Source organism: Sander lucioperca, chromosome 4 (assembly GCF_008315115.2).
Source record: "Sander lucioperca isolate FBNREF2018 chromosome 4, SLUC_FBN_1.2, whole genome shotgun sequence".
Taxonomy (NCBI): Eukaryota; Metazoa; Chordata; class Actinopteri; order Perciformes; family Percidae; genus Sander; species Sander lucioperca.
This window is the reverse complement of record NC_050176.1, coordinates 28,900,086-28,925,219: the sequence shown is the minus strand read 5'-3', so window position 1 is coordinate 28,925,219 and position 25,134 is coordinate 28,900,086. Positions and strand designations below refer to the sequence as shown.

The following is a 25,134-nucleotide window of genomic DNA, read 5'->3' as shown; positions in this document are numbered from 1 at the left end:
GTGATAACACATACCTGTTATTGTCTCTGTTTACACAGCTATGCTGCTCACGTTGCAGGGGCACTGGGACCGGTACTACAGTCAACTACAGGATTGTCTTTTCCTTTTATGTAACCAAGTAAAAGTGCCATTTAGATTAGAGAGAGAGAGAGAGAGAGATCTGACTTGAAAATATTGTCACAACAATTAATAAGCAGAGAAAATGGTTAAACAGTTGTAGTCAGGATCAGCGGAAGTACATTCCCAGGATAAAGCCTGACATTCGGCGCGTCGCTCACGCAGAATATGTGCACTGTTCTCAAACTCTGTTTGCTTAGAGCAGGGGTGTCAAACTCAATTTCACTAAGGGCCACACTGGCAATGACAAACACAATAAGGGCCAGACATGTTGAGTTTATTGACATCCTTTTATTTAACAAAAAAAGGTAAATTACTCACAACAACCTGTTTCACAGCCTGAATATTAAAAAAAACTCTCTGCTTCTCAAAGTCGGCAAATCTGTCAAATTTTGCACGGCAGTGTCGCATAATTACAGTATGAAAGACAGTTTCCTGATTTTTTTATATATTTTTTTTTATTTTGGTGTGGTGCACAACTAGTCAGGCCAAAATTTGCTGTGAACCTAAATTGAAATGCGGACCGGATCAAAATTTGCAAGGGGCCGGATTTGGCCCCTGGGCCTTGAGTTTGACACGTGGCTTAGAGGTAGCAAGTCACCCGCTGAAAATGGCAAGTTTTGAAGAAGATTTTGGATTTGGGGTGTAAAGATTTACAAAGAATATGTTTACGGCATTTACTTTACCACTTCATTTAAGATTGTTAGTAAGTAAGTAAGTAAAGTTGATTTGTATAGCACCTTTCACAGATAAAAATCACAAAGTACTTCACAATAAAAATGTAATACTATACAACAAATTAAAATACAAGAACATTTAAATACAAATAAAAAACATGACAAACAACCATAAAAAGAGATGCACCGATTACAACTTTCTAGGCCGATTCCGATTTTCTTTGAGTTAGGCCAGCTGATACCGATTTTAGCCGATTCCGATTTCATTTTTTCTAACCACTTTACAGCACACACAAATATTTATTTTCTATCTTTTCTTTAATAGAACATTTTGTGAACAGATAATGGATCACTATAAAATAGAACTATATAAATTACTCCTGGTGTGGGAAATTCACACACATCTAAAGAGCAATGTTAGAACCATTTCCTTCTTTTCACGTCCAATATCCAACTAAAGAAATGTGATTTAGGTTTTTGGTGTCGTCCCTCCACGCCCTACTTTCTCCTTGCAGGTGTTGCATATTGCAAACTTGTTATCTTCTGCACACACGCTGAAGAATTCCCAAACAGCTGACATGTTGCAGGTTAATTCACCAGATTCCTACATGTGGGAGAACAGCGCCGACTCACGCTTCACACCGCGAGCGGGTACGCACCACACACGGCGGAAAAGTTGAGAGAAAGGAAAAAGAGACTGTGCTGTCGCGTCTGTGTGTGCGTGCGTCCTTGAGAACTGTAACTGGTATAACTTATGTTGTCAGTTAATTGTAGCGTTGACCAACATGAAATCACCATATGTCAGACTGACCTGCCGGTCGCCGGTCATGGCCGAGCACGTGAAAACTGGCCAATTCCGGTCACCGGCCGGTCTGTCGGTGCATCTCTAATAAAAACCCCTCGACTAACTAAAAGCCTGCTTGAACAGCAGAGTCTTCAATTCACACAACGTAGAAAGGGAGGCAAGACATCCCACAGCCTAGGAGCCACGGCTGGGAATGATCGGTCCCCTCTAGTATTAAAATGAGTGCGGGGGAACCACTAATAGCCTCTGATCTAATGACCTCAGACTACGAGTGGGAGTATGAAGCTGTGTCAAGTCAGAGATGTAGGGAGGAACGTGACCGTGCAGAGCTCTACAAGTAAGGACCAGGATTTTAAATTGAATTCTACGCTGGACTGGTAATATTGTATGTGGCGTTTTCTTTTGCGGGGTGCAAATGTTCCACCAAAACAAGTTCCTTCCCGAGACTATTTAGCAGAGCCACCGTTGCTGCGTCCGGAGCTTAGCGCCGCCCAAGACGATCGTGATCGGTTTAAAGAAATGCAAAACAACCCAGAGCCAGACCTCTATATCCACAGCGCTGTGGAGATAGAGGTGGCAGTGCAAGTCTACACAGCACAGACTGTTCAAAAGAGTATACAGTATAAAGAGTATAAATGTATCCGCCGACTTGATGCGTCTATGAATGAGATTATCTTGGTCATATCCAACATCAGACTCAGTACTGGTCGTTGTCCGTCACAGATATGGAGACACTGGCACATTTGCCTCTTTTTAAGAATATAGAGGATGTATGTAAATATTTTTTTTTTATATTTTATGTAATGAAATGGTATTATGACTCTGGGGGCCCTATTTTAACGATTTGAGCGCACGATGTGAAGCGCCTGGCGCAGGTGTGTTTAGGGCGTGTCCAAATCCACTTTTGCTAGTTTGACGGCGGAAAAACGGTCCGTGTGCCGGGTGCATGGTTCTAAAGGGTTGTACTTAGTGTCTTCATTAATCAGAGGTGTGTTTTGGGCGTAACATGCAATCAACCAATCAGAGATCATCTCCCATTCCCTTTAAAAGCCAGGCGTGTTTGGACCTTGGAGCATTGCTGTTATGATGGAGGATTTGCACCGTAATATTTTTATTTGTAATCTTCTGCATGTGTGTGTGCTGCTGTGCGTCCCTGTGTGTGTACCAAGCATAGTGTGCATGCGCTGTGCACGAGCCTAGGAGCATTTTACTAATTTGCTGTTAAAATAACAATGAAATGCTGCGTTATTGACTTTAGACCAGGTTTTTGTTGGTCAGTGGCGCGATCACTTCCCCCCCTGGGAGTATTTATGTATTAAGTGTTGTATATTTTTTGTTGTCATTTAATTGGACCATAAGTCCGTAATAAAGTCTTATTATTATCCAGTTATAATGCACACAGAGTTCAGAGTGGTATCTTATTGTTGGTGGTATGACAGTAGAACTTCAGAATTCCAGCTTAGCTGATCCTCCTCATCCCTCGTTTTCCTCCATCTCTTAGTCCATCGCCACAGCAGACATGGACCACGCCCAGCTGGAGGCCTTCCTCACAGCCCAGACTAAGAGGCAGGGCAGCGGCGGGGTGACTGCCGAGCAGGCCGCCGCCCTCTCTCGCTTCTGGAAGAGCCAGCGAGTCCGAGTGAGGGAGAGCTTGCTGGCTCAGAGCCGCTGGGAGCCCGGCCTCAGGGGTCTCTCCTGGAGGGTGGACCTCCAGACCGCAGCCAGCCGGGGGGACGCAGCCCACAGCGGCCCGGTCGCCCTGATGGAGCTGGAGCTGGGGAGAGCCGGACAGGTGAGACTGACATCCAGCGTTTCCTCTCATGCTCATTTAGGCTGTGTTCAGACTGCAGAAAAAAGTTTACTTTAGCGCAACGGCGTGCTGCGTCTGATGTCATTGGTATTGGTCTTTTGCGCATGCGGGTCAGTTCGAAACCGCAAACAGTTCACACTGGAATCTGATATAGGCCACATTTTAAAAGGTCATGTGAACAACCAAACAAAAAAAAAATCAGATCTGAGCAAAAAAAAAAAAATCCAAATTAAGCAATAAGATTTACAGTGTGAACTTAGCCTAAGTTTCACAAACGTGTATCTTAATGCTGTTTAAATACCAGTAAACACTGCCGATAGCACAGGCATGAGTTGGTTTTGGGGATAGAGGCCTGGCTCTGGATGTGGCCGGATAATTGGTCTGTTTTAATAAGCCCCAGTCCCATGAGAAGGCTAAATTCACCTAATCTGGGTCCTGGGCTGAAAACTGTTTCAGAGAGACCCTCCCAGAGGATAATAGTGCCGAGGCACTTTTAATATGGTGACCTGCACTTCAAAACAAAATTGACTCTGGTGAGAAATTAGTTTGAGTGTGTGTCACTTACCTGTGAAAGTCATTTTGAAGTGACATGTTGAAAACTAGGTAACTGCACATATTTATATTTAATTTTTATTACTCTAAACCACCTTCTGTAAACCAACTGTACACTATATATAACTGCACTATATTTCTTGTCCTGTCTATGCACCACCTGTCTGTACTTTGTATATATCGCATTGCACTTTTCTGCTTTTTTTGCACTTCTGGTTGGACGCAAACTGCATTTCGTTGTCTCTGTACTTGTACTCTGCACAATGACAATAAAGTTGAATCTAATCTAATCTAAAAAAGAGCGGGCAGAGTGGAAAACAAAGTGGAAAAACTTGCTAACCACAAACAAGCCCAGCCATGCTGAGCCGTTCCGCTACGCCCTTTTAGTTTGATTACAGTTAAAAATACTAGAAGGGCCTGTTCTGAGTGGAGCTTTTCATAATGCATTCTCCTAAATCTCCCTGAGACAATTTAGCCCTTTTTCAAACATACATTGTTGACCCAGGGTTGACCTAAACCCAGGGCTGTTTGATTCACGTTGCACTTCTACTAACCCTAAATGTCAGTTGGGACATGTAACTCGTGTTAACAATCGATAATTTCATTATATTTCATTATTTCATTCAGAGCAGGGTCAGCAAGCCCTAGGCTAACGTAGCTGTTATACCCAGGCTAAGAAAGCGTTCACACTGGCACATTCCAAGTGGGCTAACCCCGACAGCTTTGGACTTGCTGGCCATGCTCTGGAGCAGGGTTAGCCCAGAGTTTGTGGCGTTATCACCTGAAAAAACTACTAAAATTGGAACGAAAAGTTGCCAGAGGGCTAACCCAGGGCTAGTAGAGGTGCAGTGTGAAGCGTATAGCCCTGCACTAAGGCTAACACAGGGTTAAGAGAAAGCAGTAAGAACTTTCTTAGCCTTGGGCTAAGTGAAGTGTGAAACTGAAAACCCTTTTATAAAGTGTGCTAAAAATGATTCCAGGAAATAAAATATGCTAAATATGCCTTTTACCATAAGAACAGAACGTTACGTTCCTTAACACTAGAAGTGCCGGAATTTCATAACTACTAGAACTGCCGTGAGCGGTCATTTTGACCGCCAGTTTCCAAACTCTATAATCTCTCATGATAAATACCTAATTGCAATATTGTATTATGTATTGTGTTATGATATCTTTAGAAAAACGTAATAACACAGAAATGTACATTTTTACGAGTTTAATTATACATTTGAGTAGTAATACGTGTTTCAATTATTCATATCATGGCATAGTAAACCGTAATTAGTTCATACATTAATTATTTCATACATTCATATCCCGAAAAATATGGTGTGGAAATTCATTCAACTTAACTCATAACAGCCAAATAACAATTATAAGTATCTTATTTGAACATTTAGCTATAACCTAACCTGGCACTGCCTCTGTTTTGGCGTCTGCTGCGGTACACAGCGCTGCTCGGACCGTGAGCCGCTGCCCTTTTTTCCTCCATAAACTCCGCTCTCAGCTCCTCTGCCAGTTGCTGCATGAACTTCCTCCGGACAATTTTACAGCTGGTGCACTCCTTGGAGAGGATGTGTGCAACGATTCCAGTCAGTTCGAGGATGTATAAAGTTATATGAACACGTAGACAGCTACCGGCCATCTACGTGTACGGCGCCTTTCACAGAGCGGGCGCCCGGTGTTTGCCTTCTGATTCAGAACAGAGTGCCTCCACGCCGTAGTATCCTACGTTACCGACTCTGGCTTTGCCTTCGGCCCATCGGTGATGCCCACACTTGTTACTCGAGACCGCTAGTTACGTTGCTCTGACAGAGACTATGGTAGTTACTAAGCAACCAAGATGCATCTTCAACCGCGCGAAAATTAAAAACAATACCACGAAAATCCGAGCCGTCAATATGACCGTGTATGGCCGAAATAGGTAAAAGTGACTGTATTTTCTTTGCCTTTTGTGTAATGTATATAAAAACAATTTTAAATTAAAATACAGACTCTTTTAGTAAAAGTCAGGCAGCAGCAGGATTGTATTTTTTTATTCAGCAAAGTTATTACACATATAAATTTCAAAACGGTCAAAATGACCGTCATGGCCGTTCTAGTGTTAAAGCTATAGTGCGTAGTTTGTCTCCCCCATGAGGAATTCTAAGTCATGACAACAAAACTGTCGGCGTGTCCACATTATACAAGCCTTCCGTGATCGCACACAGCCCCCCTCCTCCTCCACACAGCTGCTTAAAAAAGCATGACGGACTCTTCAGAAGAGGTCATTATCTTCACTCGAGTTTCTGCGCGGGAAAGTCGCCGGACGCCACAATCTTCTGAACATAGTCATACTGAGAAATCCAGAGAGAGTTTACTGGAGCTGATAGTCTTAATTAGCTTTGTAGCAACTCATTTGGCAACGGCTTGAATGTAACGGACGTTCATTAATATCAAAAACTTACACACTAACCAACAAAAAGCTGTAAGAAGCCCGTTACTCACTTTTAAAGGACACTGCAGCAGTTTTATACAATTAGGGCACTGGTTAGGGTATTTTTTATGAATTTTGGGCTGCTGCTCGTAAATATTGTAGTCGGGAACTACATGTTTTTGGTTTGGTTGTTTAAGGACTTTTCATTCTGAGGGCCCTATCTTACACCCGGCGCAGCGCAGCGCAGCGCAAAGCCCGACGCAGGTGTCTTTGCTAGTTTAAGACCGACGCAGTTGTCAATTTCCCGTCCAGCGCCCACGTCGTTTAAATAGCAAATGCACCTGCGCCCATCTGTGCGGCCATGGGCGTGCTGGTCTTACAGGGAGGTGTCTTCAGGTGCATTCTGGGCGTATTGCTATCTTGAGGCAGGCAGTAAAATGTTCCTAGTTGTGTGCACAGCACGTGCACACTATGCTTGTTACACACACAGGGACGCACAGCAGCACACACACATGCAGAAGATTACAAATAAAAATATTACGGTGCAAATCCTCCATCATAATAGCAATGCTCCAAGGTCCAAACGCGCCTGGCTTTTAAAGGGAATGGGAGGTGATCTCTGATTGGTTGATTACATGTTACGCCCAAAACACCCCTCTGATTAATGAAGACACTAAGTACAACCCTTTTGAACCATGCGCCCGGCATACGGATCCTTTTTTCCACCGTCAAAACTAGCAAAAGTGGATTTGGACACGCCCTAAACACACCTGCGCCAAGCACTTCACGCCTTGCGCTTAGATCGTTTAAGTAGGGCCCTGTAAGTTAAGGCGCTATCCTCGAGCGCAGTCGACATGCTCCGTGATGATGACACAGTTTATGTTTCAGGAGTAGGTCTTGTGCCTGTTCGCTACGAATCTGACCCAATCTGCAGGTCCCACGGCTCCGAGAAAGCAGGTCAACAGACTGGAGCAGCATACAACACGCTGCAGTACCGTAGGATACACACGTTCTATTATCGGCCCGTTCAATTCAGTCTAGTAATAGCCAACAGACGCCTGAAGGCTGCAGAAGTAGGTGGAGGATGTAACATCAAACATCAAGGTGTCCTTAAACTCTGTAGATCCCGGGGGAGCTGGTCCTTCATCAGTGTGGTGGAAACTTCAGACTGGAAACTAGGCCAACATGTTTCCATTTACCTCTGAATTAATTATATGTTCTGTTGAAATGATTAGTTGATTAATAAGGATGTAACTCCACTCGTGATTCGATACGATTCACGACTTTAGCCCCTTCTATATCATATATCATATTCTTTCAACCAAATTGTTTAAAATAAATAACGAGGATGGTCCCATATACGACGCTCTTCACAAGTAAAATAAATGATCAGTTCACTACTGTCATTGAATTTGGGTGTTTTATTCAATTTCATAGCATTTGAAAAAAAAAAATGGATAAAAGAACATTGAAAAGAAGAAGAAAAAACGTCAAAAAAAACGCAGAAAATAATCAACAAAAATGTCGGGAAAAGTGAAAAAAAAATCGGAAAAAGTGACAAACATCAGGAATAGTGACTAAAGAAAAAAACATTTAAAGATTTTTTGGGGGGGCTTTTTCCTTTATTTGATAGTGACAGTGGATAGACAGAAAAGGGTGGAGTGAAAGAGGGGGAAGACACGCAGCAAAGGTCCGCAGGTTGGATTCTAACCCTGTCCGCTGCAAAGGACTAAGCCTAAATGGGGCGCACACTCTTACTGGGTGAGCTACAGGCCGCCCCATATTAAAAAATTTTTTTTAAAGGAGCGAGGAGACTTGGGATCCACCCTGTGTCTCTGCTACTTGCAGTAATGTCTTCCTCCTTTCCTGTCTCTCTCTTTCAGGACTCTGAGTTTGTGTGTCTGGAGTTCGATGAAACCAGAGTGAACCAGGTGCTGAAGAAGATGGCTGATATCCAGGAGAGCATTGACAGAATCGTTCACCGCACTTAGAGACCGCATGTGTGTGTGTGTGAGAGTTTTTTCCTCAGACAGCAGAGGAACATTTGGCGTGATTCTGACAGAAGAAGGACAACGTCTGACCGACTCCAGCTGTCTCCTCCCGCGAGCTCCCGTTTTCTCTTTGCAGACCTGTGTTTGCCAGAGTGGATCCATTGTGGCTTTGGCACCTGCATACAGACTCAGATATATATGATCATCACACATATGATTCACATGTGATTATGTAGGGTCTCACTTGTTCATGGACCAAAAGTTCTGTTTACTTTTTTTTAACCTCCCATTAACTCAAAGGGCTGGACTGCTTTACTGTTGCGATCCTTTTTGTACGGCCTTCCTCTGACAGGATGAAGGTTCCTCTCTGACCATAGCGGCAAAAAACAAAATGCAGCACATCCAGCGGATCTTCCGGCAGCACCGGAGCCATTCCCTAAAATAAATCCTCGTCGATATATAGACTACTTAGGCATCAGTGCATGGGAAAATAGGGTCAAGTTGGAGATAAAAAAGGAAATTACCCTTTAATACTTTGCACAACTCCTGTAAGTTAAGCATTCAGCTCAAAGCTCAGCTGACAAAGTCTTGGTCAAAGGTTAAACTGATAAAGCTTGGCCTGTTGTTGTGTCAGGCAGCTGAAGACAGTTCAGAGCTGTCCCGTTCCTTTAAACCACACGTGTCAAACTCGAGGCCCGCGGGCCGAATCGGGCCCCTCGCTAATTTTGATCCGCCCCGCATATCACTTTAGGTTCTCGATACATTTTGGCCCGCCTAGTTTTGGTCCCCTTTTTCAACGTTTTGCCGCCTTTTTCTGAAGTTTTTTTTCAACCTTTGACACTTTTTCAGACTTTTTTTTCGGCGGTTATTTCAACGTTTTTTGGGCGCATTTTACAACGTTTTTTGGGGTACTTCTTCCGTTTTTTTTTTCTATGCTTTTGTTGCTTTTGCAACCTTTTTTTGGTGATTTTTTTTTCTATGATGGCTAAGGAATTTTTTAAGATTATTTTTGGGGGCATTTTCGACCTTAAGTTTTGACAAGAAAGCTGAAGACATGAAAGAGGAGAGAGAGGGGGGAATGACATGCAGCAAAGGGCCGCAGGTCGGAGTCGAACCCACGGCCGCTGCGTCGAGGAGTAAACCTCTATATGTGGGCGCCCGCTCTACCAACTGACTATCCGGGCGCCTGCTAATGAACTTTATTTGCTGAATTTTTTTTAGGGCTGAATGTCGACCGTCGCTGTAAGTGAGAAGACTATTTGAGACATGCAATAATACAAAGATATTTGACTTTTCTCTTAAATAAAAGCATGTCAATAAACTGTACACGTCTGACCCTCAACGTGATTCTATTTTTTTCCAGCGTGGCCATTAGTGAAGTTGAGTTTGACACCCCTGCTTTAAACGTCAAAAGGTTAGACTGATAAAGGTTGGCCTGTTGTTGCCTCTAACAGTGTCTGGCAGCTGAAGTCAGTTCAGAGCCGTCCTGTTCCTTTAAACGATGGCGTGATCATCCGATCCTGGTGTCAGGTAGATACAGGTACAGGTCACACGGGGCCCATTAATTCTTCAGAGGAACAAAAGCAAAAAAAAACCCTGCAATACACCAGCACTCTCACAGTTTGACACCCCAGCTTTAAAGGTCCCATGACATGGTGCTCTTCGGATGCTTTTATATAGGCCTTAGTGGTCCCCTAATACTGTATCTGAAGTCTCTTTTATATAGACCTTAGTGGTCTCCTAATACTGTATCTGAAGTCTCTTTTATATAGACCTTAGTGGTCTCCTAATACTGTATCTGAAGTCTCTTTTATATAGACCTTAGTGGTCCCCTAATACTGTATCTGAAGTCTCTTTTATATAGACCTTAGTGGTCCCCTAATACTGTATCTGAAGTCTCTTTATATAGGCCTTAGTGGTCCCCTAATACTGTATCTGAAGTCTCGTTTATATAGGCCTTAGTGGTCCCCTAATACTGTATCTGAAGTCTCGTTTATATAGGCCTTAGTGGTCCCCTAATACTGTATCTGAAGTCTCTTTTATATAGGCCTTAGTGGTCCCCTTCACCTTCAGACACACACACACACACACACACACACACACACACACACACACACACACACACACACACACACACACAGTGTTCTCTACAGTGTCTCAAATACTGAAACAAAGGTCGGTTTTATTGTTTGACGGCCATAAATACAACAATATCTTTCTTAAGCCTCTATAAAACAGGATTTGTCAATACTTAAAGGTTAAAGCGCGAATGTGCAGAGATATTTCAGTTTGAGTTTTAGAACTTAAGAAGTGGGGGGGGGGGAATGGTGTGGGAAAACCCAGCTCAAATGTAAATATGTCTTTGTAATAAACCCTCCGTTATCATGATGGAACATGTCATCACTTTCCCTCTGAGTCATCTTGTGTAAAGTGTGTTTGTGCATTGATAGGATATCCAAGTCTGCACCAAAGCTCCTTTGATTTTTCCCTTGTTTTTCTGAAGTTCTCACTTTGTTTTGCTGCCAAACTGTGATTTTTTACTGTTATAAGGAAAGCATAAAGCATACATCTTAGGATACATTCACACTGCAAGCCTTAACGCTCAAATCTGTAGCGGTGGAATGTAATAAGCAACTACTCCGCTACATCTCAGATGTAGATATTGTACTTTTTACTCCACTACTTTTGTCTGACAGCTTTTAAGTTACTTTCCAGATGTATCCATCCCCTTCCTGTCCAGTGAAAACCACGTATCTCCAGATGTGTTGATGTTGAATGTTTGTGATAAACTTAGACTTAAACTTTAGTGTCCCTGAGAGGCAATTTGTTATACAGTACAGGCATATTGACACACAATCCACAACACAAACATTGAACCGGACATCTAATGTACAGTACTAGTTATCTAACACATAACACACACACATCAATAAATAGAATACAATAAAAAGGAGTATGTTGCACTTCCCTAAAAGGCCTAATGTCATAAATAAATGAATCTACTGCACAGTACTTCACATATATTCCTCCTCCAGTCATACCCCTCCCCACGTCTTATTTTATTGGGTTATTGCCATGGGAATGAATGAGTTTTTTGCTCGGTTGGTTCTGACGTTAGGGTATCTATATCTACGACCAGAAGGGAGCGGCTTGAACTCCTCTGAAAGTGGATGGGTTGTATCCATGCCTTCTGTGCCAATCTGGTCAGATATAGTTGGTACAGATCTACCTGTTGCTTACCGATGATTTTTCCACAGGTTGGAACTGAAGAAGTTTCTTTATGTGTTGGGAAAACTCTCCTCCTTAAGCTAAATAAAGGTCCCATGGCATGAAAATGTCCCTTTATGAGGTTTTTTAACATTAATATGAGTTCCCCCAGCCTGCCTATGGTCCCCCAGTGGCTAGAAATGGCGACAGGTGTAAACCGAGCCCTGGGTATCCTGCTCTGACTTTGAGAAAATGAAAGCTCAGATGGGCCGATCTGGAATCTTCCCTTTATGACGTCATAAGGGGAAAGGTTACCTCCCCTTTCTCTGGTTTGTCGGCCCAGAGAATTTGGCCCACCCATGAGAAAGAGAGAGAGACATCATGGCTTTCAAACGAGCAAAGTGGCAGTTGGTCAAGGCCACACCCCCACCCTCCACCTTGCCCCCCCCCCCTCTCTCCTCCTCAATAGCATTTAAAGCTACAGACACAGAAATGGCACATCCTAAGGAAAGCTCATTGTGGGACTGGCTCTAGTGGCTGTAATTCTGCACCAAGGCTGAATTTAGGGAAAGAGACTTCAGATACAGTATTAGGGGACCACTAAGGTCTATATAAAGAGACTTCAGATACAGTATTAGGGGACCACTAAGGTCTATATAAAGAGACTTCAGATACAGTATTAGGGGACCACTAAGGCCTATATAAAAGAGACTTCATATACAGTATTAGGGGACCACTAAGGCCTATATAAAAGAGACTTCAGATACAGTATTAGGGGACCACTAAGGCCTATATAAAAGAGACTTCATATACAGTATTAGGGGACCACTAAGGTCTATATAAAAGCATCCAAAGAGCACCATGTCACGGGACCTTTAAAAAACCTCTCGGATCAGCTGGAAGATGCATCGTCACAAAGCTGGAAACAGGGCTGTTTTTCTGACACTATGAAAAGTTTTAAAACTTTGTAGAGATACGTGGTTCTCACAGGACAGCGACGCTACAAACATGATGATCTTATAGACCATGATGCATTGCTGTAGATTAAACTACCCAACAGTGTATAAAGGAGTTAGAATGAGCACACCCTTAAACATCTACAGCAGTAAAATGCAGCACACACATTAATGCAGCAGGGATATTAATCCAGAAACATCAGGTAGGGACAGGGAACATTTTACTGCAGTATACATACTTTTACTTCAGTAAGCTTTTGAATGCAGGACTTTGAGTTGTGGTGGAGTAGTTTCACTGTGTGGTATGAGTACTTTTACATAAGTAAAGGATCTGAACACTTCAGCCCAGACTTGTAGATGTTAAATGTTGAGGATGGAGGGGAAAAGGGAGGTTGGTCTCCTCCTATTGAACCTGAGGGAGGAGTCTCTGCGCGCCGAGGCACAGCTAGGACACACGCACTTGAAGGTTGCTAAGAGACACGCACGCACACCTCTTACCTGTCCGCCTTTCTACACTCGGTGAACAGAGGGAATGACTTGTATGTTCATGTCGGAGATTCGAGGATTTCTGGTTGCACACAGTTCGGATTTTAATGAATACAATATAAAATAACGCGCGCCGGGACCGGCCGGATGAGGAGGGCGGTGTTACGTTCAGGTGCACACAGGCTGCAGCCTGTTGATCTGCTCTGCTCTGCTCTGGACTTCCCTGTTATATTTCACAGCGAGGACGTGAGGAGCCAGAGTGAAAGGTCTGTCTGTCTGTTTCAGAGTCAACTGACTTTAAAGTTTAACCCTTGTGTTGTCTTCGGGTCAAATTTGACCCATTTTCTAAATGTCTGTATCAGAAATATGGGTTTCTTTTTAACTTCCTAATTTTAATTAACCAAAAACAACATGGATGATTCCATACCACGCGCTTTGCAAGTACGACAAAAGATCGGCTCTCTAATTTCATTGAATTTGGGGTGTTTTGTTACATTTTTTAGCATTTGAAAAAAAAAATTAAACCGTATCCCAACTGAACGTTGACATATACCAGTCTGTGATTATCCTTCCTTTTAATATTAGTCTAAATAGTTTCTGCTTTTACAGAGGGTTTTCACCGACGTCACGTTCTGGGCGGTAACCTGGATATGCGGCCATGTTGGAGGCACTCAGTGTAAACAACTGAATGGAGTAATGGAGTATTGTGCACTTTGGATGCTTTAATACTTTATATCTAAACAACAGAAAAGCGCATCAAAACACGTCCAAGATGCAAAGGCATGGAAGGACTTGGACCAATATTTTGAGAAATTACAGTTTACTGGCGGTGCAGATCCCTACGAGTTGGCTCCCTCTTCTTGGATCCATGGCGACCCGGTGATTCTTCCTTCAGTTGCATATACCGATATAGTAATATATATATATATATATATATATATATATATATATATATATATATATATATAGATATAGTCAACTACCTGGTTTTCTTGCCGAGCCCATACGCAGCGGAAGACCTTAAATCCTACAAAAGTTTGGAGGCCTATAACCAGATGTTGTATTGTATTGTTGGATGGGTGAGGGAGACGCAGTACCAAGTCATTAACGCCCAATGTGGTGTGAAGCCAAAGTAAGTAATGCAATAACGTCTTTAATCAACCTAACCTTAACTGTATGATATCATTGCGATACTCAAGGTGTAGCTAGTGACTCTCAATAGTTTTTTTTTTCATTTCAAAGACCGAACAAGACAGATTTTCCCCTCAGTAGATCCTGGTTGATCTTTGCCAACCACAAGCGCCTCCTTTCCTCTGATAACTTCTCATTCCTCTCCCTGGTTGTTAATAATTTTTGGAAGTCGATAATATTCCAAATGTTTTTCTCGGTCTGACCTATTGGTACAACCTAAAACACGGCAATAATTAACCATTTTCCTTGACGCTGTTCGGGATCTACTTCAGTGCCTGTGCTTTGTTGTGATGCGGAGTACCTCCAACATGGCGACTTCGGGTCGTGAAAACCCTCTATAACTCAAGGATTAAGTATAATTTCCTATAAATGAGGTTTACTGACCATGGATTCCAAAATTAAGTGTAAAACTAGTAATAAGTCGGTGTTAGTGGTGTTTATACATGATAGTGAAAGGAAGTGTAAAACGGCAACAACAAAAATGCGCCAAAAAACATGAAAAAAAACCACCAAAAGGGTCGAAAAAAGGGACAAAAAAGTCAGAAAGAGGGTGGATTTTTTTGTGTTTTGGCCCCCGGGAGGACGACAAGTGCATGGTCCAATGGAAGGACAACACAAGGGTTAAACGCTACGTTTTTACGGTGCTAATGAGGGAAAAACTGACTAAAACAGCAGGTTTGGCAGTTTGCAGATTACCTGTAACTGCGTCTTATTTGCCTGATAACCGATAAAGTTACAGTGTTTCCTTGAGGATTTTTTTTAGCAGTGGGGGCAGGTCTGTCCGGACAACAAACCCAACCATCCCCCGTTTTTGGTGGAGCTGTTCGCTTAACAGTCGACTCGGAAGAAAGCGAACGTTTTGACAATAAACTACATCAACACAACAGTATGTGGAGTTAAACTGGACGGGCCCAATCACCTCTGAATAGTTCTACTTGTTGTTAAACTGGACGGGCCCAATAACCTCTGAATAGTTCTACTTGTTAAACTGGACGGGTCCAATCTCTGAATAGTTCTACTTGTTGTTAAACTGGACGGGCCCAATAACCTCTGAATAGTTCTACTTGTTAAACTGGACGGGTCCAATAACCTCTGAATAGTTCTACTTGTTGTTAAACTGGACGGGCCCAATAACCTCTGAATAGTTCTACTTGTTGTTAAACTGGACGGGCCCAATAACCTCTGAATAGTTCTACTTGTTGTTAAATTGCATTATGTCAGCAGGATAATTTAAAAGGCAACCGCCGCGACTACATATTTTGGTACAGCCCTATTTCTGATACCGTGGTGGCAGAAATTTTGCCATGGTGGGCCGCCACTACAAAATCAACATAGAGGAAACACTGAAGTTAATGAATTAAAAAATGTTCTACTTTGGCTCGGCTACAGCTCTGTGTCTGTCCCTCTGCTTCGGTTTCACTCACCGCTAGCTTAAAGGAGAACTCTGGCCGATTTTTACCTGAATCTTGATCGCTAGTTGTCGCAGAGGACTGTCGATAGGAAAAAAAAAAAACGACCAAAATCGGTGCTAGCAAACTGGAGCTGCTGCAGCTAATGGCCAGAGCTCCCACTTAGCTAAAATGCCAGTTGCATGTTCTAAAGAGTGCCTTTGTGCCTCTTAGCAGACACAAAATGCAGTTAAAATTTCTGTGCAACATGAACAGGGCCCTTACGTGACAACAAGATGTGTTTTCAACTCGGACATTGTGAAGAAACCGTTTAAATTCAAAGTTTGTACTGTCATCTAGCTCTTTTTCCATCTGTCGCTTCACCGAAAGCCCAGAAGAGTCGATCACGGAGGTCATGCCTTCGCGACAAAAACTTGAAGTTTATTTCCCCCTAAAAAATAGGCAATTGAGCACTGTAGTTATGACCATATCAGTGACTATGTCACTACATAGAAACGTAATGCCCAAATTTGGTGGCCTCTGGCACATTCCACTGCCACTATTCCATCATGTACTCCAGTCTTAATTATTGCATTTTTTTGTGCCATTTTTAGGCCTTTATTTGACAGGACAGCTTAGACCTGAAAGTGGAGAGAGAGCAGGAATGACATGCAGCAAAGGGTCGCAGGTCGGAATTGAACCCGTGGCCACTACGGAGAGGACCGAGCATCTGTACACGCTCTACCAGGTGAGCTACCCAGGCCGCCCCAATTATTGCAAATTTAAAATGAGTTTTCCTCCCTATAATTTTTCTATACAGTTTTATTATATATTATTTTATTATTGCCTATATCTATATGAGTCTATCCATCAACTGACGCAACCTGAGTAACGTGCACACTTGCCTACTTATGGTGCGTTCAAATCAACTCAGAAGTGTTGTGAGTGTGGGGGACGGAGGGCACCGACATGGAAAGTGAGGGGGGATGTCCCCCGCGTACCCCGTGTCCGCTACGCCCTTGCCTCTGTGACAGTAAACTGAAAATATTTGAGTTGTGGACAAAACCAGACATTTGAGGACGTCATGTTGGGCTTTTGGGAAACACTGATCCACATTTGTCACCATTTTCTGACATTTTATAAACCAAACAGCAAATCGAGTAATAGTGAGAAAATAATCGACAATGACAATAATCGTTAGTTGCAGCCCTAAGTCAATGTAAAACATTTTTAGAGTTAGGGGAAATTAACTCTGACTTGAAGATAAAAAAGTCTGATGATGATGATGATGATGATGATGATAATGATGATGGGGATGATAAAAGGCAATTGCAGAAAGCCGGTTGAGGTACCACATTTCATCACTCTTTACCTAACTGTTTGCATAAAAAAATAAGACTTGGAAATTCGGGTTTTTCAATGTTTAGCTTTCAAGTGACTTTTTGTTTTCTAAAGGCCCTTACGCACCAACCGGATTATCGGCCGTCGGACCGTCTGGCGAGGTCAGTGACTCGAGTATGTTCGGTGTGTTCAGTGCCGTCGTCCGTCTGAGGAGCAGTCGGCTTTAATTTGGGCCAATTTGACATGTTGAATCGGAGGGCGGGCAGTCGGACTCAGTGACCAATCTGATTGGTGGAGCGCCAACCTGTAAAGGACGAGCGGGATGAGCGTGACTAGAGTCTCTCAAAATCTGACAAAAATCTTTTAAACTGACCTTTGTTGATGTGAAATGAAGACAGATTCAGCAACTGCACGGCCTATTTCTCTCTTAAAATGTTTTCAGAAACACGTTTCGGTGAACTATTTTAGTACAATATGAGATCGTATTCTGAACGACCTGCCATTATGGTCTGGCTTGAAATTCCGGAGAAGCCAGACCCACATGATGCGTTCGTCCAATCAGCTGCCGGTTTTCACTTTTTGGGCGACGATACAGATTAGCGCCGCCTGCTGTTGTTGCAGAGTTGTTTTATGTGTCTGTAAGTGCTGTAGCTCCACATTAGACCTGCTATTTTAAGTTATTATTAAGACACAGAGACAGTTTCAGTGTGTACAGATAAAAATAAGCAGCTCATTTTCAAAAAGGTATGCTGCATGCTTTTAAATGGGTATTCTTTTAACAAAAACATGCCATAAAACTATATTTATTGCTTCATTCCCCCCAAATAAGTTCCCTATTCTCATATTAAAAGGTACAGTTGTATAAATGCAGATCATGACCTGACAGGACTATAAAATCACTATCTCTGGCTCAGACAGTAAATTAGATGTGCCCTTAAATGAACTTTTATTGTTCCTGTGATATGTTGCAGGTGTTGTTGTGGTGTTCCGCCTCTGTGTGATTAGTGCGTCTGTCTAAAGCAGGGGTCTTCAATGTTTTTTAGGCCAAGGACCCCTTAACTGAAAGAGAGATGGAGCAGAGACCCCCCCCCCCCCCTACTATATTTTATATTAGGGCTGCACAGTATGAGGGAAATATCTAATTGATCTTTTCTATTCACATTTAACAAGCTGCAATCAGAGAAGTTGTAACCTTTTTTTTTTTTATAAAATCATTCATTTAATTTTTCTATTTCATTTAATAGTTCTAATAAGCAGCTCTAATAAAATTACTGGTATTAACGCAACAAATAAGCTAGGACGTAATTTCCACTGGGGAGAGGGGGGACATTTGTAAATAAAATGAAAAAAAATGATTCTCTCAAGTCTTGGCGCTCGGCGCTCTATATTAAACAATAAAGAAAGTAAGACATATTTTTCTTATATAGTTAAAAGCAACACCAAAGATTCTTTTGTACCTTTAAAATAATGTTTCCAAAATCGTTTCAGTGGTTCATCAACTCTTCTGCATTCGCTTTGCAGCCCTCTCCCGGCTATAACTGCACTTTGCAAATTTGCCAGATTTGGTAGCGGATCTGTAGTTCGAATGAGACATAATGGACACAATTCCGCTTTATGTTATTTATGTTTACAATTTAATGTAGGCCTAACAACATTTCTGTTTACATATCCTGTTATGTTTTGCACATTCAGGAAGTGCCATGTGCTCAGTGCTGTAGTTTTATGTATCCAATTGATTTAGTATTAGAGCACTGCAGAATGTTTTGTTTTTGAAGCTTAAAAAGCTATGAATTAAATATCCTATATGGCTTTAATAGAAAAATGTATTTGACGCATCGTGACGCACGCACGCACGCACGCACGCTGTTTGCACACTGCACTCAGACTTTGAGAGACGCTGTGCTCGCATGAACTCGGGAGAGAAACTGCAACAAAAGTATCAACGTATTTGGCTAAGTTCTGGATCTTCACAATCCTACCTACGGCAGCTTTAACGTGTCTTTGTGTTAAACTGTCAGATGGCTCCAGAAACAGCACCCTGGTTTTTGATGGAGACGTCCTTCTCCAGCCTGCAGCTGCAACACATCCGGCCCGGAGCCCTCTGACCCGACGGACCCATCATCTCCACACCTGGCACAGGTAACAACAAGGCGTCTTGATTAGGGTTGCAAAGGGCATCTCTGGCAAACGCAAGATTTAAAGTGGTGCTTTTGCACGATTCTTTCTGGAGATCTATTGATTATTTCATTGATTCTTCAGTTTAGATCGACAACTGTCAGTTTAAAAGATTTTCAGGAGTTTTCCAGAGGCGGCGAGTAGAGCTGGACGCTCCTGACTTGCATAAGGTATCCTGGATTTGACTTTATGCAAATGAGGAGCGGGCAACTCAAGTTTTTGTGGCCTATAACTGACTCCCGTTCCTGTGCCATGGTAAAAAGAAGCCAAGCTGTATTTGAAATAATTTTAATAGCATGGGGGGGAAATGGAAACACTATTTAATTTAATTTATCTCCACCAAACAAATCCCAGCAGTCGACTGAAAAACTTCATTTGTTTTGCTGTATCATCAACCTCCTGTTGAAGAAAAACCAAGGTTGTTTTTCTGTGTGTGTGTGTGTGTGTGTGTGTGTGTGTGTGTGTGTGTGTGTGTGTGTGTGCGGACAGTCAGCACACGGTCACAAAGACTGCTGCCAGGAAACTGGCGTCATGTGCACGGCTAAATTGGAAACGTGTGATTCCTGTCTGACGGAGGAGGACGGAGTAAGGAGGGGATGCTGAGGAAACAAGTTCAGTCATGAGCCCGTTCTTGCAGGATTAGAGATAGAAATGTGGCCTTGTGTGCAGCCGGTCTGAGCTCTGAAACCAAACGGTGGGGGGGAAATCAAGTTCCCGTTAAACTGCTGCTGTACCAGATTCTTCCGTTGTTATTCTGGCTCAAAGCTTCAGGGTCGATGTTTCCAAATGTCCCGTTATATCCCAGCTTTGTTGTAAGTCCTGATTCTGCAGATCTTGATGATTTTTAGTGATTTTCTGCAACTATTATTTTTACTTTTACGCTCCTCACAGATGGAACTGGCTTCAGGATTCTCTCCAATCAGAACAACTCGTTTCCATTGGGACGTTCAAGATGATGCTTGAAAATGTGTTACGTAGGGACTGCTCTTGTTTTTAATAGTCCTCTTATTCGCCTACATCATTGATTCTCATTTGTTTTTATTGTTTACATGTACTGTAATTTTGTGATTGTTCATTAATTTTTCACATATTGTAATTTGGGTATTGTTTTATGATCAGATTATATATATATATATATATATATATATATATAAAATCAGGGCCTCATTGGAAAAGAGAGCATGCTGTCAATGGCCCTCCCTGAAAAAACAAAGGTTATATATATTGTTGATCTGTTGATTATTTTCTGGATGAATGGATGAGTTGTTTGGTCTCTAAAATATCAGAAAATGGTGAAAAATGTGGATCAGTGTTTCCTAAAGCCTAAGATGACGTCCTCAAATGTCTGACCACAACTCAACTCAAAGATATTCAGTTTACTGTCACAGAGGAGAGAAGAAACTAGGGATGCACCGAATCCAGATTTGTGGGGTTCGGCCGAATACCGAATCCACTGGTTAAGATTCTGCCAAATCCGACACCGAATACCGAATCCTATTCCGTACCTGAAGTTGCTGCATTTTGGCTGCTGTCTGTAGGTTCCTTTATGCACAACTAGTATTCTTTCGGATGTTTCATACCAAATGTTTTAACAGCGGTGATGTTGTGTATAGTTTAGGGTCCTCGCCACCACCAGACTAATCGGCATTGTAAATTGAACATGTAGCTGGACTTGAATGGCCTTCTTTTGACTGAAAGTACTGCCAAACATCACTTTTTCTGATCATGAGTTCCATTTTCACTTTCTCACAGCCTACTGCATTGAACGCTCCACCTACGTAAACACCTTCCCGTAATCAACAGCGCCGTCATTACGTCGACCAGCGTAGTGCAAGCGTAGGGTTCGGTTTGGTGGAAAAAAAATTCTAAGGTTCGGCAGAAACTGAACCCTGTCAAAAAGCCCAATATTCACCCGGATCCAAACACAAATCCTGGATTTGGTGCATCCCTAGAAGAAACTAGAACAATATTTACATTGAAGAAGCTGGAATCAGAGAAATCTTTTAAAAAAGAAGAAAAAAATGACTCAAATCAATTAACGATTTTCAAAAAAGTTTGCGGTTAATTTATAACTTTTTATTTATTTATTTATTTATTTATTTGACAGGGACAATGCACAGCTCCTTAGCAATACCAGAGTTAGCTATAAGCTAATTTTCAGAATAACATCTCTGTCAGAAGGGAAACCTAACACTGGAGTATAAAAATGCTATCACAACAGTGAAGGACAACAAACTGATCCATTCATCTTTGCAGCTCTAATTTTCTGTATCCGTTGTCCGTTGTGTAGATGCAGAGGGGAGGCAACATGCCTGTGGCCCGCAGGAAAGTGAGGGTGCTCTGCGCGACGATGATGCTCAACGTCATCATCTTTTTCCTAGTGGGCGTGTCCTGGAACCTTGGGCGGGACAAAAGTGACCGCCCTAAGGTTCGAATCCCGTCCAAGAGGTTTTGGCGCCAACAGGTGCCGAGCAAATATTTCTGGAACAAGGAGCAGCAGCGCCTGGACTTGATCTACAACCCCATCTTCAACTCTCTGCCAAGGTTGTTATAGCTTTGGATTTCAATCAGTTTTTATTTTATTTTAATTTAGATTTTTTGATTTTTGTTTAAGTTAGTTTTCAGAGTGTGTTTGCTAGTTTTTGTTTAGTTTCTGTTTTTCAGAAAGGTTTAGTTTTAGAGTTTATATATTTAGTTTAAAGTGTAACTACCGTTTTTTGTTTTTTTTACTCTCTCTCGCTCTTTTCCTGTTTTTGTGCGTAAGTGACTGATAAGAACAACGATCTTTAAAAGTGGTCCAGTATTCAGCGTGATCGCTGTAACCGGCGCAATGTAACCCAATGTGGCAAATGTGCATCGTCAATTTGGTCCACTAAAAGTTCTGTTGTTGCCGCTGACAGACTCAGATTATTATTCCAAGTGTCTGACAACATTATGGAAAGGATCCCTACAGAGATAGACCTTTAAAACCTCTTTAAGACCTTTCTGTTTAACCAGAAACAGCTCTGAGGTCGCTAGCGCTAAACCCACCAGACTCCATTTAAAAAAAACAATACTTTTAGCGTGTATAGAGCCAACATATTTTCACATGTAAATCAGTAAACTATGTGTTTATTTCAACCAAAACTAGAGTTGTGATGGTTGGAAAAGTGGAAAGACGACCCAAAGATTGTTGTTCGCATCAGTCACTTGGAGACAAAAACATAGGAAAGGGTCTAGGTGAAAAAGGTTAAGACTTATAAAACTAACTTTCTGTCATATTTGCTGAAACTGACCCTATGTTCCAGTAGAACTACATGAAGCAGGTAATTTAAAAAAAAAAAACATCTGGCTCCTCTGGCACCACCTACAGCCTGGAGTGGGATTTGAAAAAAATCTACCGCTCCCTGTTCAGATGGACCAATCAGGGCCAGGAGGGGTGTCTAACTGCGTGTCAATCACTGCTCATGCACATGCATTCATTCTCCCTTGTGTTGTGGGGGGGAGGGGCTTAGGAGACCATTTTGGGCTTTAGCGGAAAGGGGGGAGGGACTGAGAAGGTTCAGAGTTTTTGGCTAAATCCTGGATCTTCACAATCCTACCTACAGCACATTTAAGATTGTTTCTGTCAGGGCCAGGTATAATGTCCCAGACATATGTAACTAAATATACAAACAGAATGCATAGTTAGCGAATGGCCAGCATGTTTAATGTTTAATCTTTACTCCATGTTAGTGAACCAATTGCCGCACATCTCCTGGAATGTCAATGTCAAGTTTGTTCACTTTCTGTAAAAAACTAAAACTGAAATAATTTGTGTTTATTTTATTAGTTTTTTTAAACTGGCACTATAGTTTCAGTTTAGTTTTAGTTTTTCTCAAAGGTTTTAATTTTTCTTTAGTTTCAGTTTACTAAAAATCAGAGCTGCAAAGATTAATCGATTAGTTGTCAACTATTAAATTAACTTTTAAAAAGATTAATCGGTATAGATTTTCTCATTCCAGCTTGTTTAATGTGAATATTTTCTAGTTTCTTCACTGGACAAAACAAGACATTTGAGGACGTCATTTTGGGCTTTTTGGGAAACACTGATTCACATTTTTCACCATTTTCTGACATTTTATAAACCAAACAACTCATCCATTCATCCAGAAAAGAATTGTTAGTTGCAGCCCTACTAAAAATATTTTCCACTGATTATTTGGGTTTTAGTTGACTATAATAACCCTGCCCTGTGCTCTCCAGTGACTCTCTCATCGAGCTGCCTGATTGGCTGAACGACACCGGGCCAGTCAACCCCTGCGAACCGGACTACAGAGTCCCCACGCAGATCTCAGACTACAACACCCTGCCACACCGCTTCCAGGATTTCCTCCTGCACATGCGCTGCAGGACGTACCCCATGCTGATAAACCAGCCGCATGTTTGTGACCAGAAACCCTTCCTGCTGTTGGCGGTCAAGTCACTGATCCCGCACTTCGACCGGCGGCAGGCAATCCGTGAAACGTGGGGCCGCGCGGGTGCCTTAGCCAATCGCACCGTGGTGACGGTGTTCCTGCTGGGCAACGCGTTGCCGGTGGACCACTTCCCCGACCTGCTGGGGATGCTGGGCCACGAGGCAAAGCTGCACAAAGACGTCCTCCTGTGGGACTACAGGGACACCTTCTTCAACCTCACCCTGAAGGACGTCCTCTTCCTGGAGTGGTTCAGCCAAAACTGTCCCCACGCTCAGTACGTCCTCAAGGGAGACGACGATGTCTTTGTCAACACCTTTCGAATTATTGAACTCCTGGGAGGCCTGTCTGACATCAAGGCCAAGGATCTGTTCATAGGTGACGTTATCAGCGACGCCGGTCCGCAACGAGACCGGAAACTCAAGTACTTTGTCCCAGAGAGTGTATTCACGGGGCAGTACCCGGCGTATGCAGGAGGCGGAGGGTATCTGTACTCTGGGGAGTTGGCGCTACGCCTTCGCAACGTTTCTCGGCAGGTAGCATTGTATCCCATTGACGATGTCTACACGGGGATGTGTTTGAAAAAGCTGGGCCTGGTTCCTGAGAATCACAGGGGCTTTAAGACGTTTGACATCGAGGAGAAGTACAGGAACAACCCGTGCGTCTACAGGAAGCTGATGCTGGTTCACAGCCGCACACCACAGGACGTGTTGAAGATCTGGCCGTGGATTACCCATCCGGAGCTGGACTGCCAGTGAACACATTCGTCTTTGTTTGCACTGTTGAGTTTGATTGTGAGGGTGATTCAGAATATAGACAGGAATGAAAATGGAAAATTAGGTGTGTGTAAGTGCTACTGAAGTGGAGATTTCTGGCTCAGAGTCTGAGAACAAAACCTTTCAAGATATGGATTGTAAAAAAATAAAATGTAAATAAAAATAACAGATATCAGCGTGAAACTTCCCCATTTGATTACTTATGTTTAAATATGCAAATGACGCATTATCTAATGCTAACTTTTGGTACATTTTGAAGAAATCTACAGACACAAACAGGCAAAGTGTAGTAAAAATGTTTTCTTTCTACCAGTCTGAAAGAAAAAATGTTACAGAAAATAGCCCAAAACCTCAAAATTGAACAAAATGTTTTTGTCTGTAGTGTCTCTCTTTAAAGGTAAAATATGTAATAAGTATTGCCTTACTGTTTGCACACCGTTGAATGTTGGCTCCTCCTCCCCGGCTCAATGGTAAGAGAGAAAGAGGGAGCACAGCGGTTGTCGAGCGATCTAGAGAGTGAATAAACAGAGGGAGCAGTGAATCGGAGGAATAAAAAAATCTTTTCTCACATTGTTTTGCAGCAGTTATGTTCTAAAGCACAAATAAACACACCCACACCTCTCTGCAGGAAGGTGCAGCATTGTTGCATTATGACTGAAAGCAGAGCTTCATCGTGTCTGTTTCTGTGTGTTGATGTCAGTTAGACTTGTGCGTCAGTATGAGGCCACATTTACATTGCTACATTTTGGTTTAAAACTAATATCTTTTGCTACGTTTCCTCCTATTCCCCCTGCTCTGACATTTCCCCCTCTC

At 42.4% G+C, this 25,134-nt stretch overlaps 2 protein-coding genes across 4 annotated transcripts in view; both read left to right on the top strand.

Moving 5' to 3' along the window:
• The window catches only part of commd1 (copper metabolism (Murr1) domain containing 1), a 23,342-nt gene extending 3,738 nt beyond the window's left edge, over nt 1–19,604 (top strand). The window contains exons 2-4 of one of the 2 annotated variants that reach the window (XM_036000012.1): nt 3,101–3,391; nt 8,261–8,373; nt 19,540–19,604. In XM_036000012.1, coding sequence (XP_035855905.1) covers nt 3,101–3,391; nt 8,261–8,368 — 399 coding nt within the window. In that variant the 3' untranslated portion in view covers nt 8,369–8,373; nt 19,540–19,604. Of the gene's footprint in view, nt 1–3,100; nt 3,392–8,260; nt 8,996–19,539 lie in introns of those variants that run through there. The other variant, XM_031302697.1, reaches the window with a different exon arrangement.
• On the top strand, nt 12,867–25,134 carry LOC116052164 (N-acetyllactosaminide beta-1,3-N-acetylglucosaminyltransferase 2-like). Of its 2 annotated transcripts, XM_036000010.1 has the most exons (5): nt 12,867–13,283; nt 16,211–16,344; nt 18,956–19,076; nt 21,403–21,656; nt 23,337–25,134. In XM_036000010.1, the coding sequence occupies exons 4-5, from the start codon at nt 21,403–21,405 to the stop codon at nt 24,301–24,303; spliced, it is 1,221 nt and encodes a 406-aa protein (XP_035855903.1). In that variant the 5' UTR covers nt 12,867–13,283; nt 16,211–16,344; nt 18,956–19,076; the 3' UTR covers nt 24,304–25,134. The 2 variants fall into 2 exon arrangements, with proteins under 2 accessions (XP_035855903.1, XP_035855904.1); XM_036000011.1 differs by lacking the exon at nt 16,211–16,344.

Excerpts from the sequence above, each read along its gene's own strand:
- LOC116052164 (XM_036000011.1), top strand. The coding sequence starts at position 21,403 with ATGCAGAGGGGAGGCAACATGCCTGTGGCCCGCAGGAAAGTGAGGGTG. Across the intron at positions 21,657-23,336 it reads ATCTTCAACTCTCTGCCAAG|TGACTCTCTCATCGAGCTGC; the intron begins GTTGTTATAGCT and ends TGTGCTCTCCAG.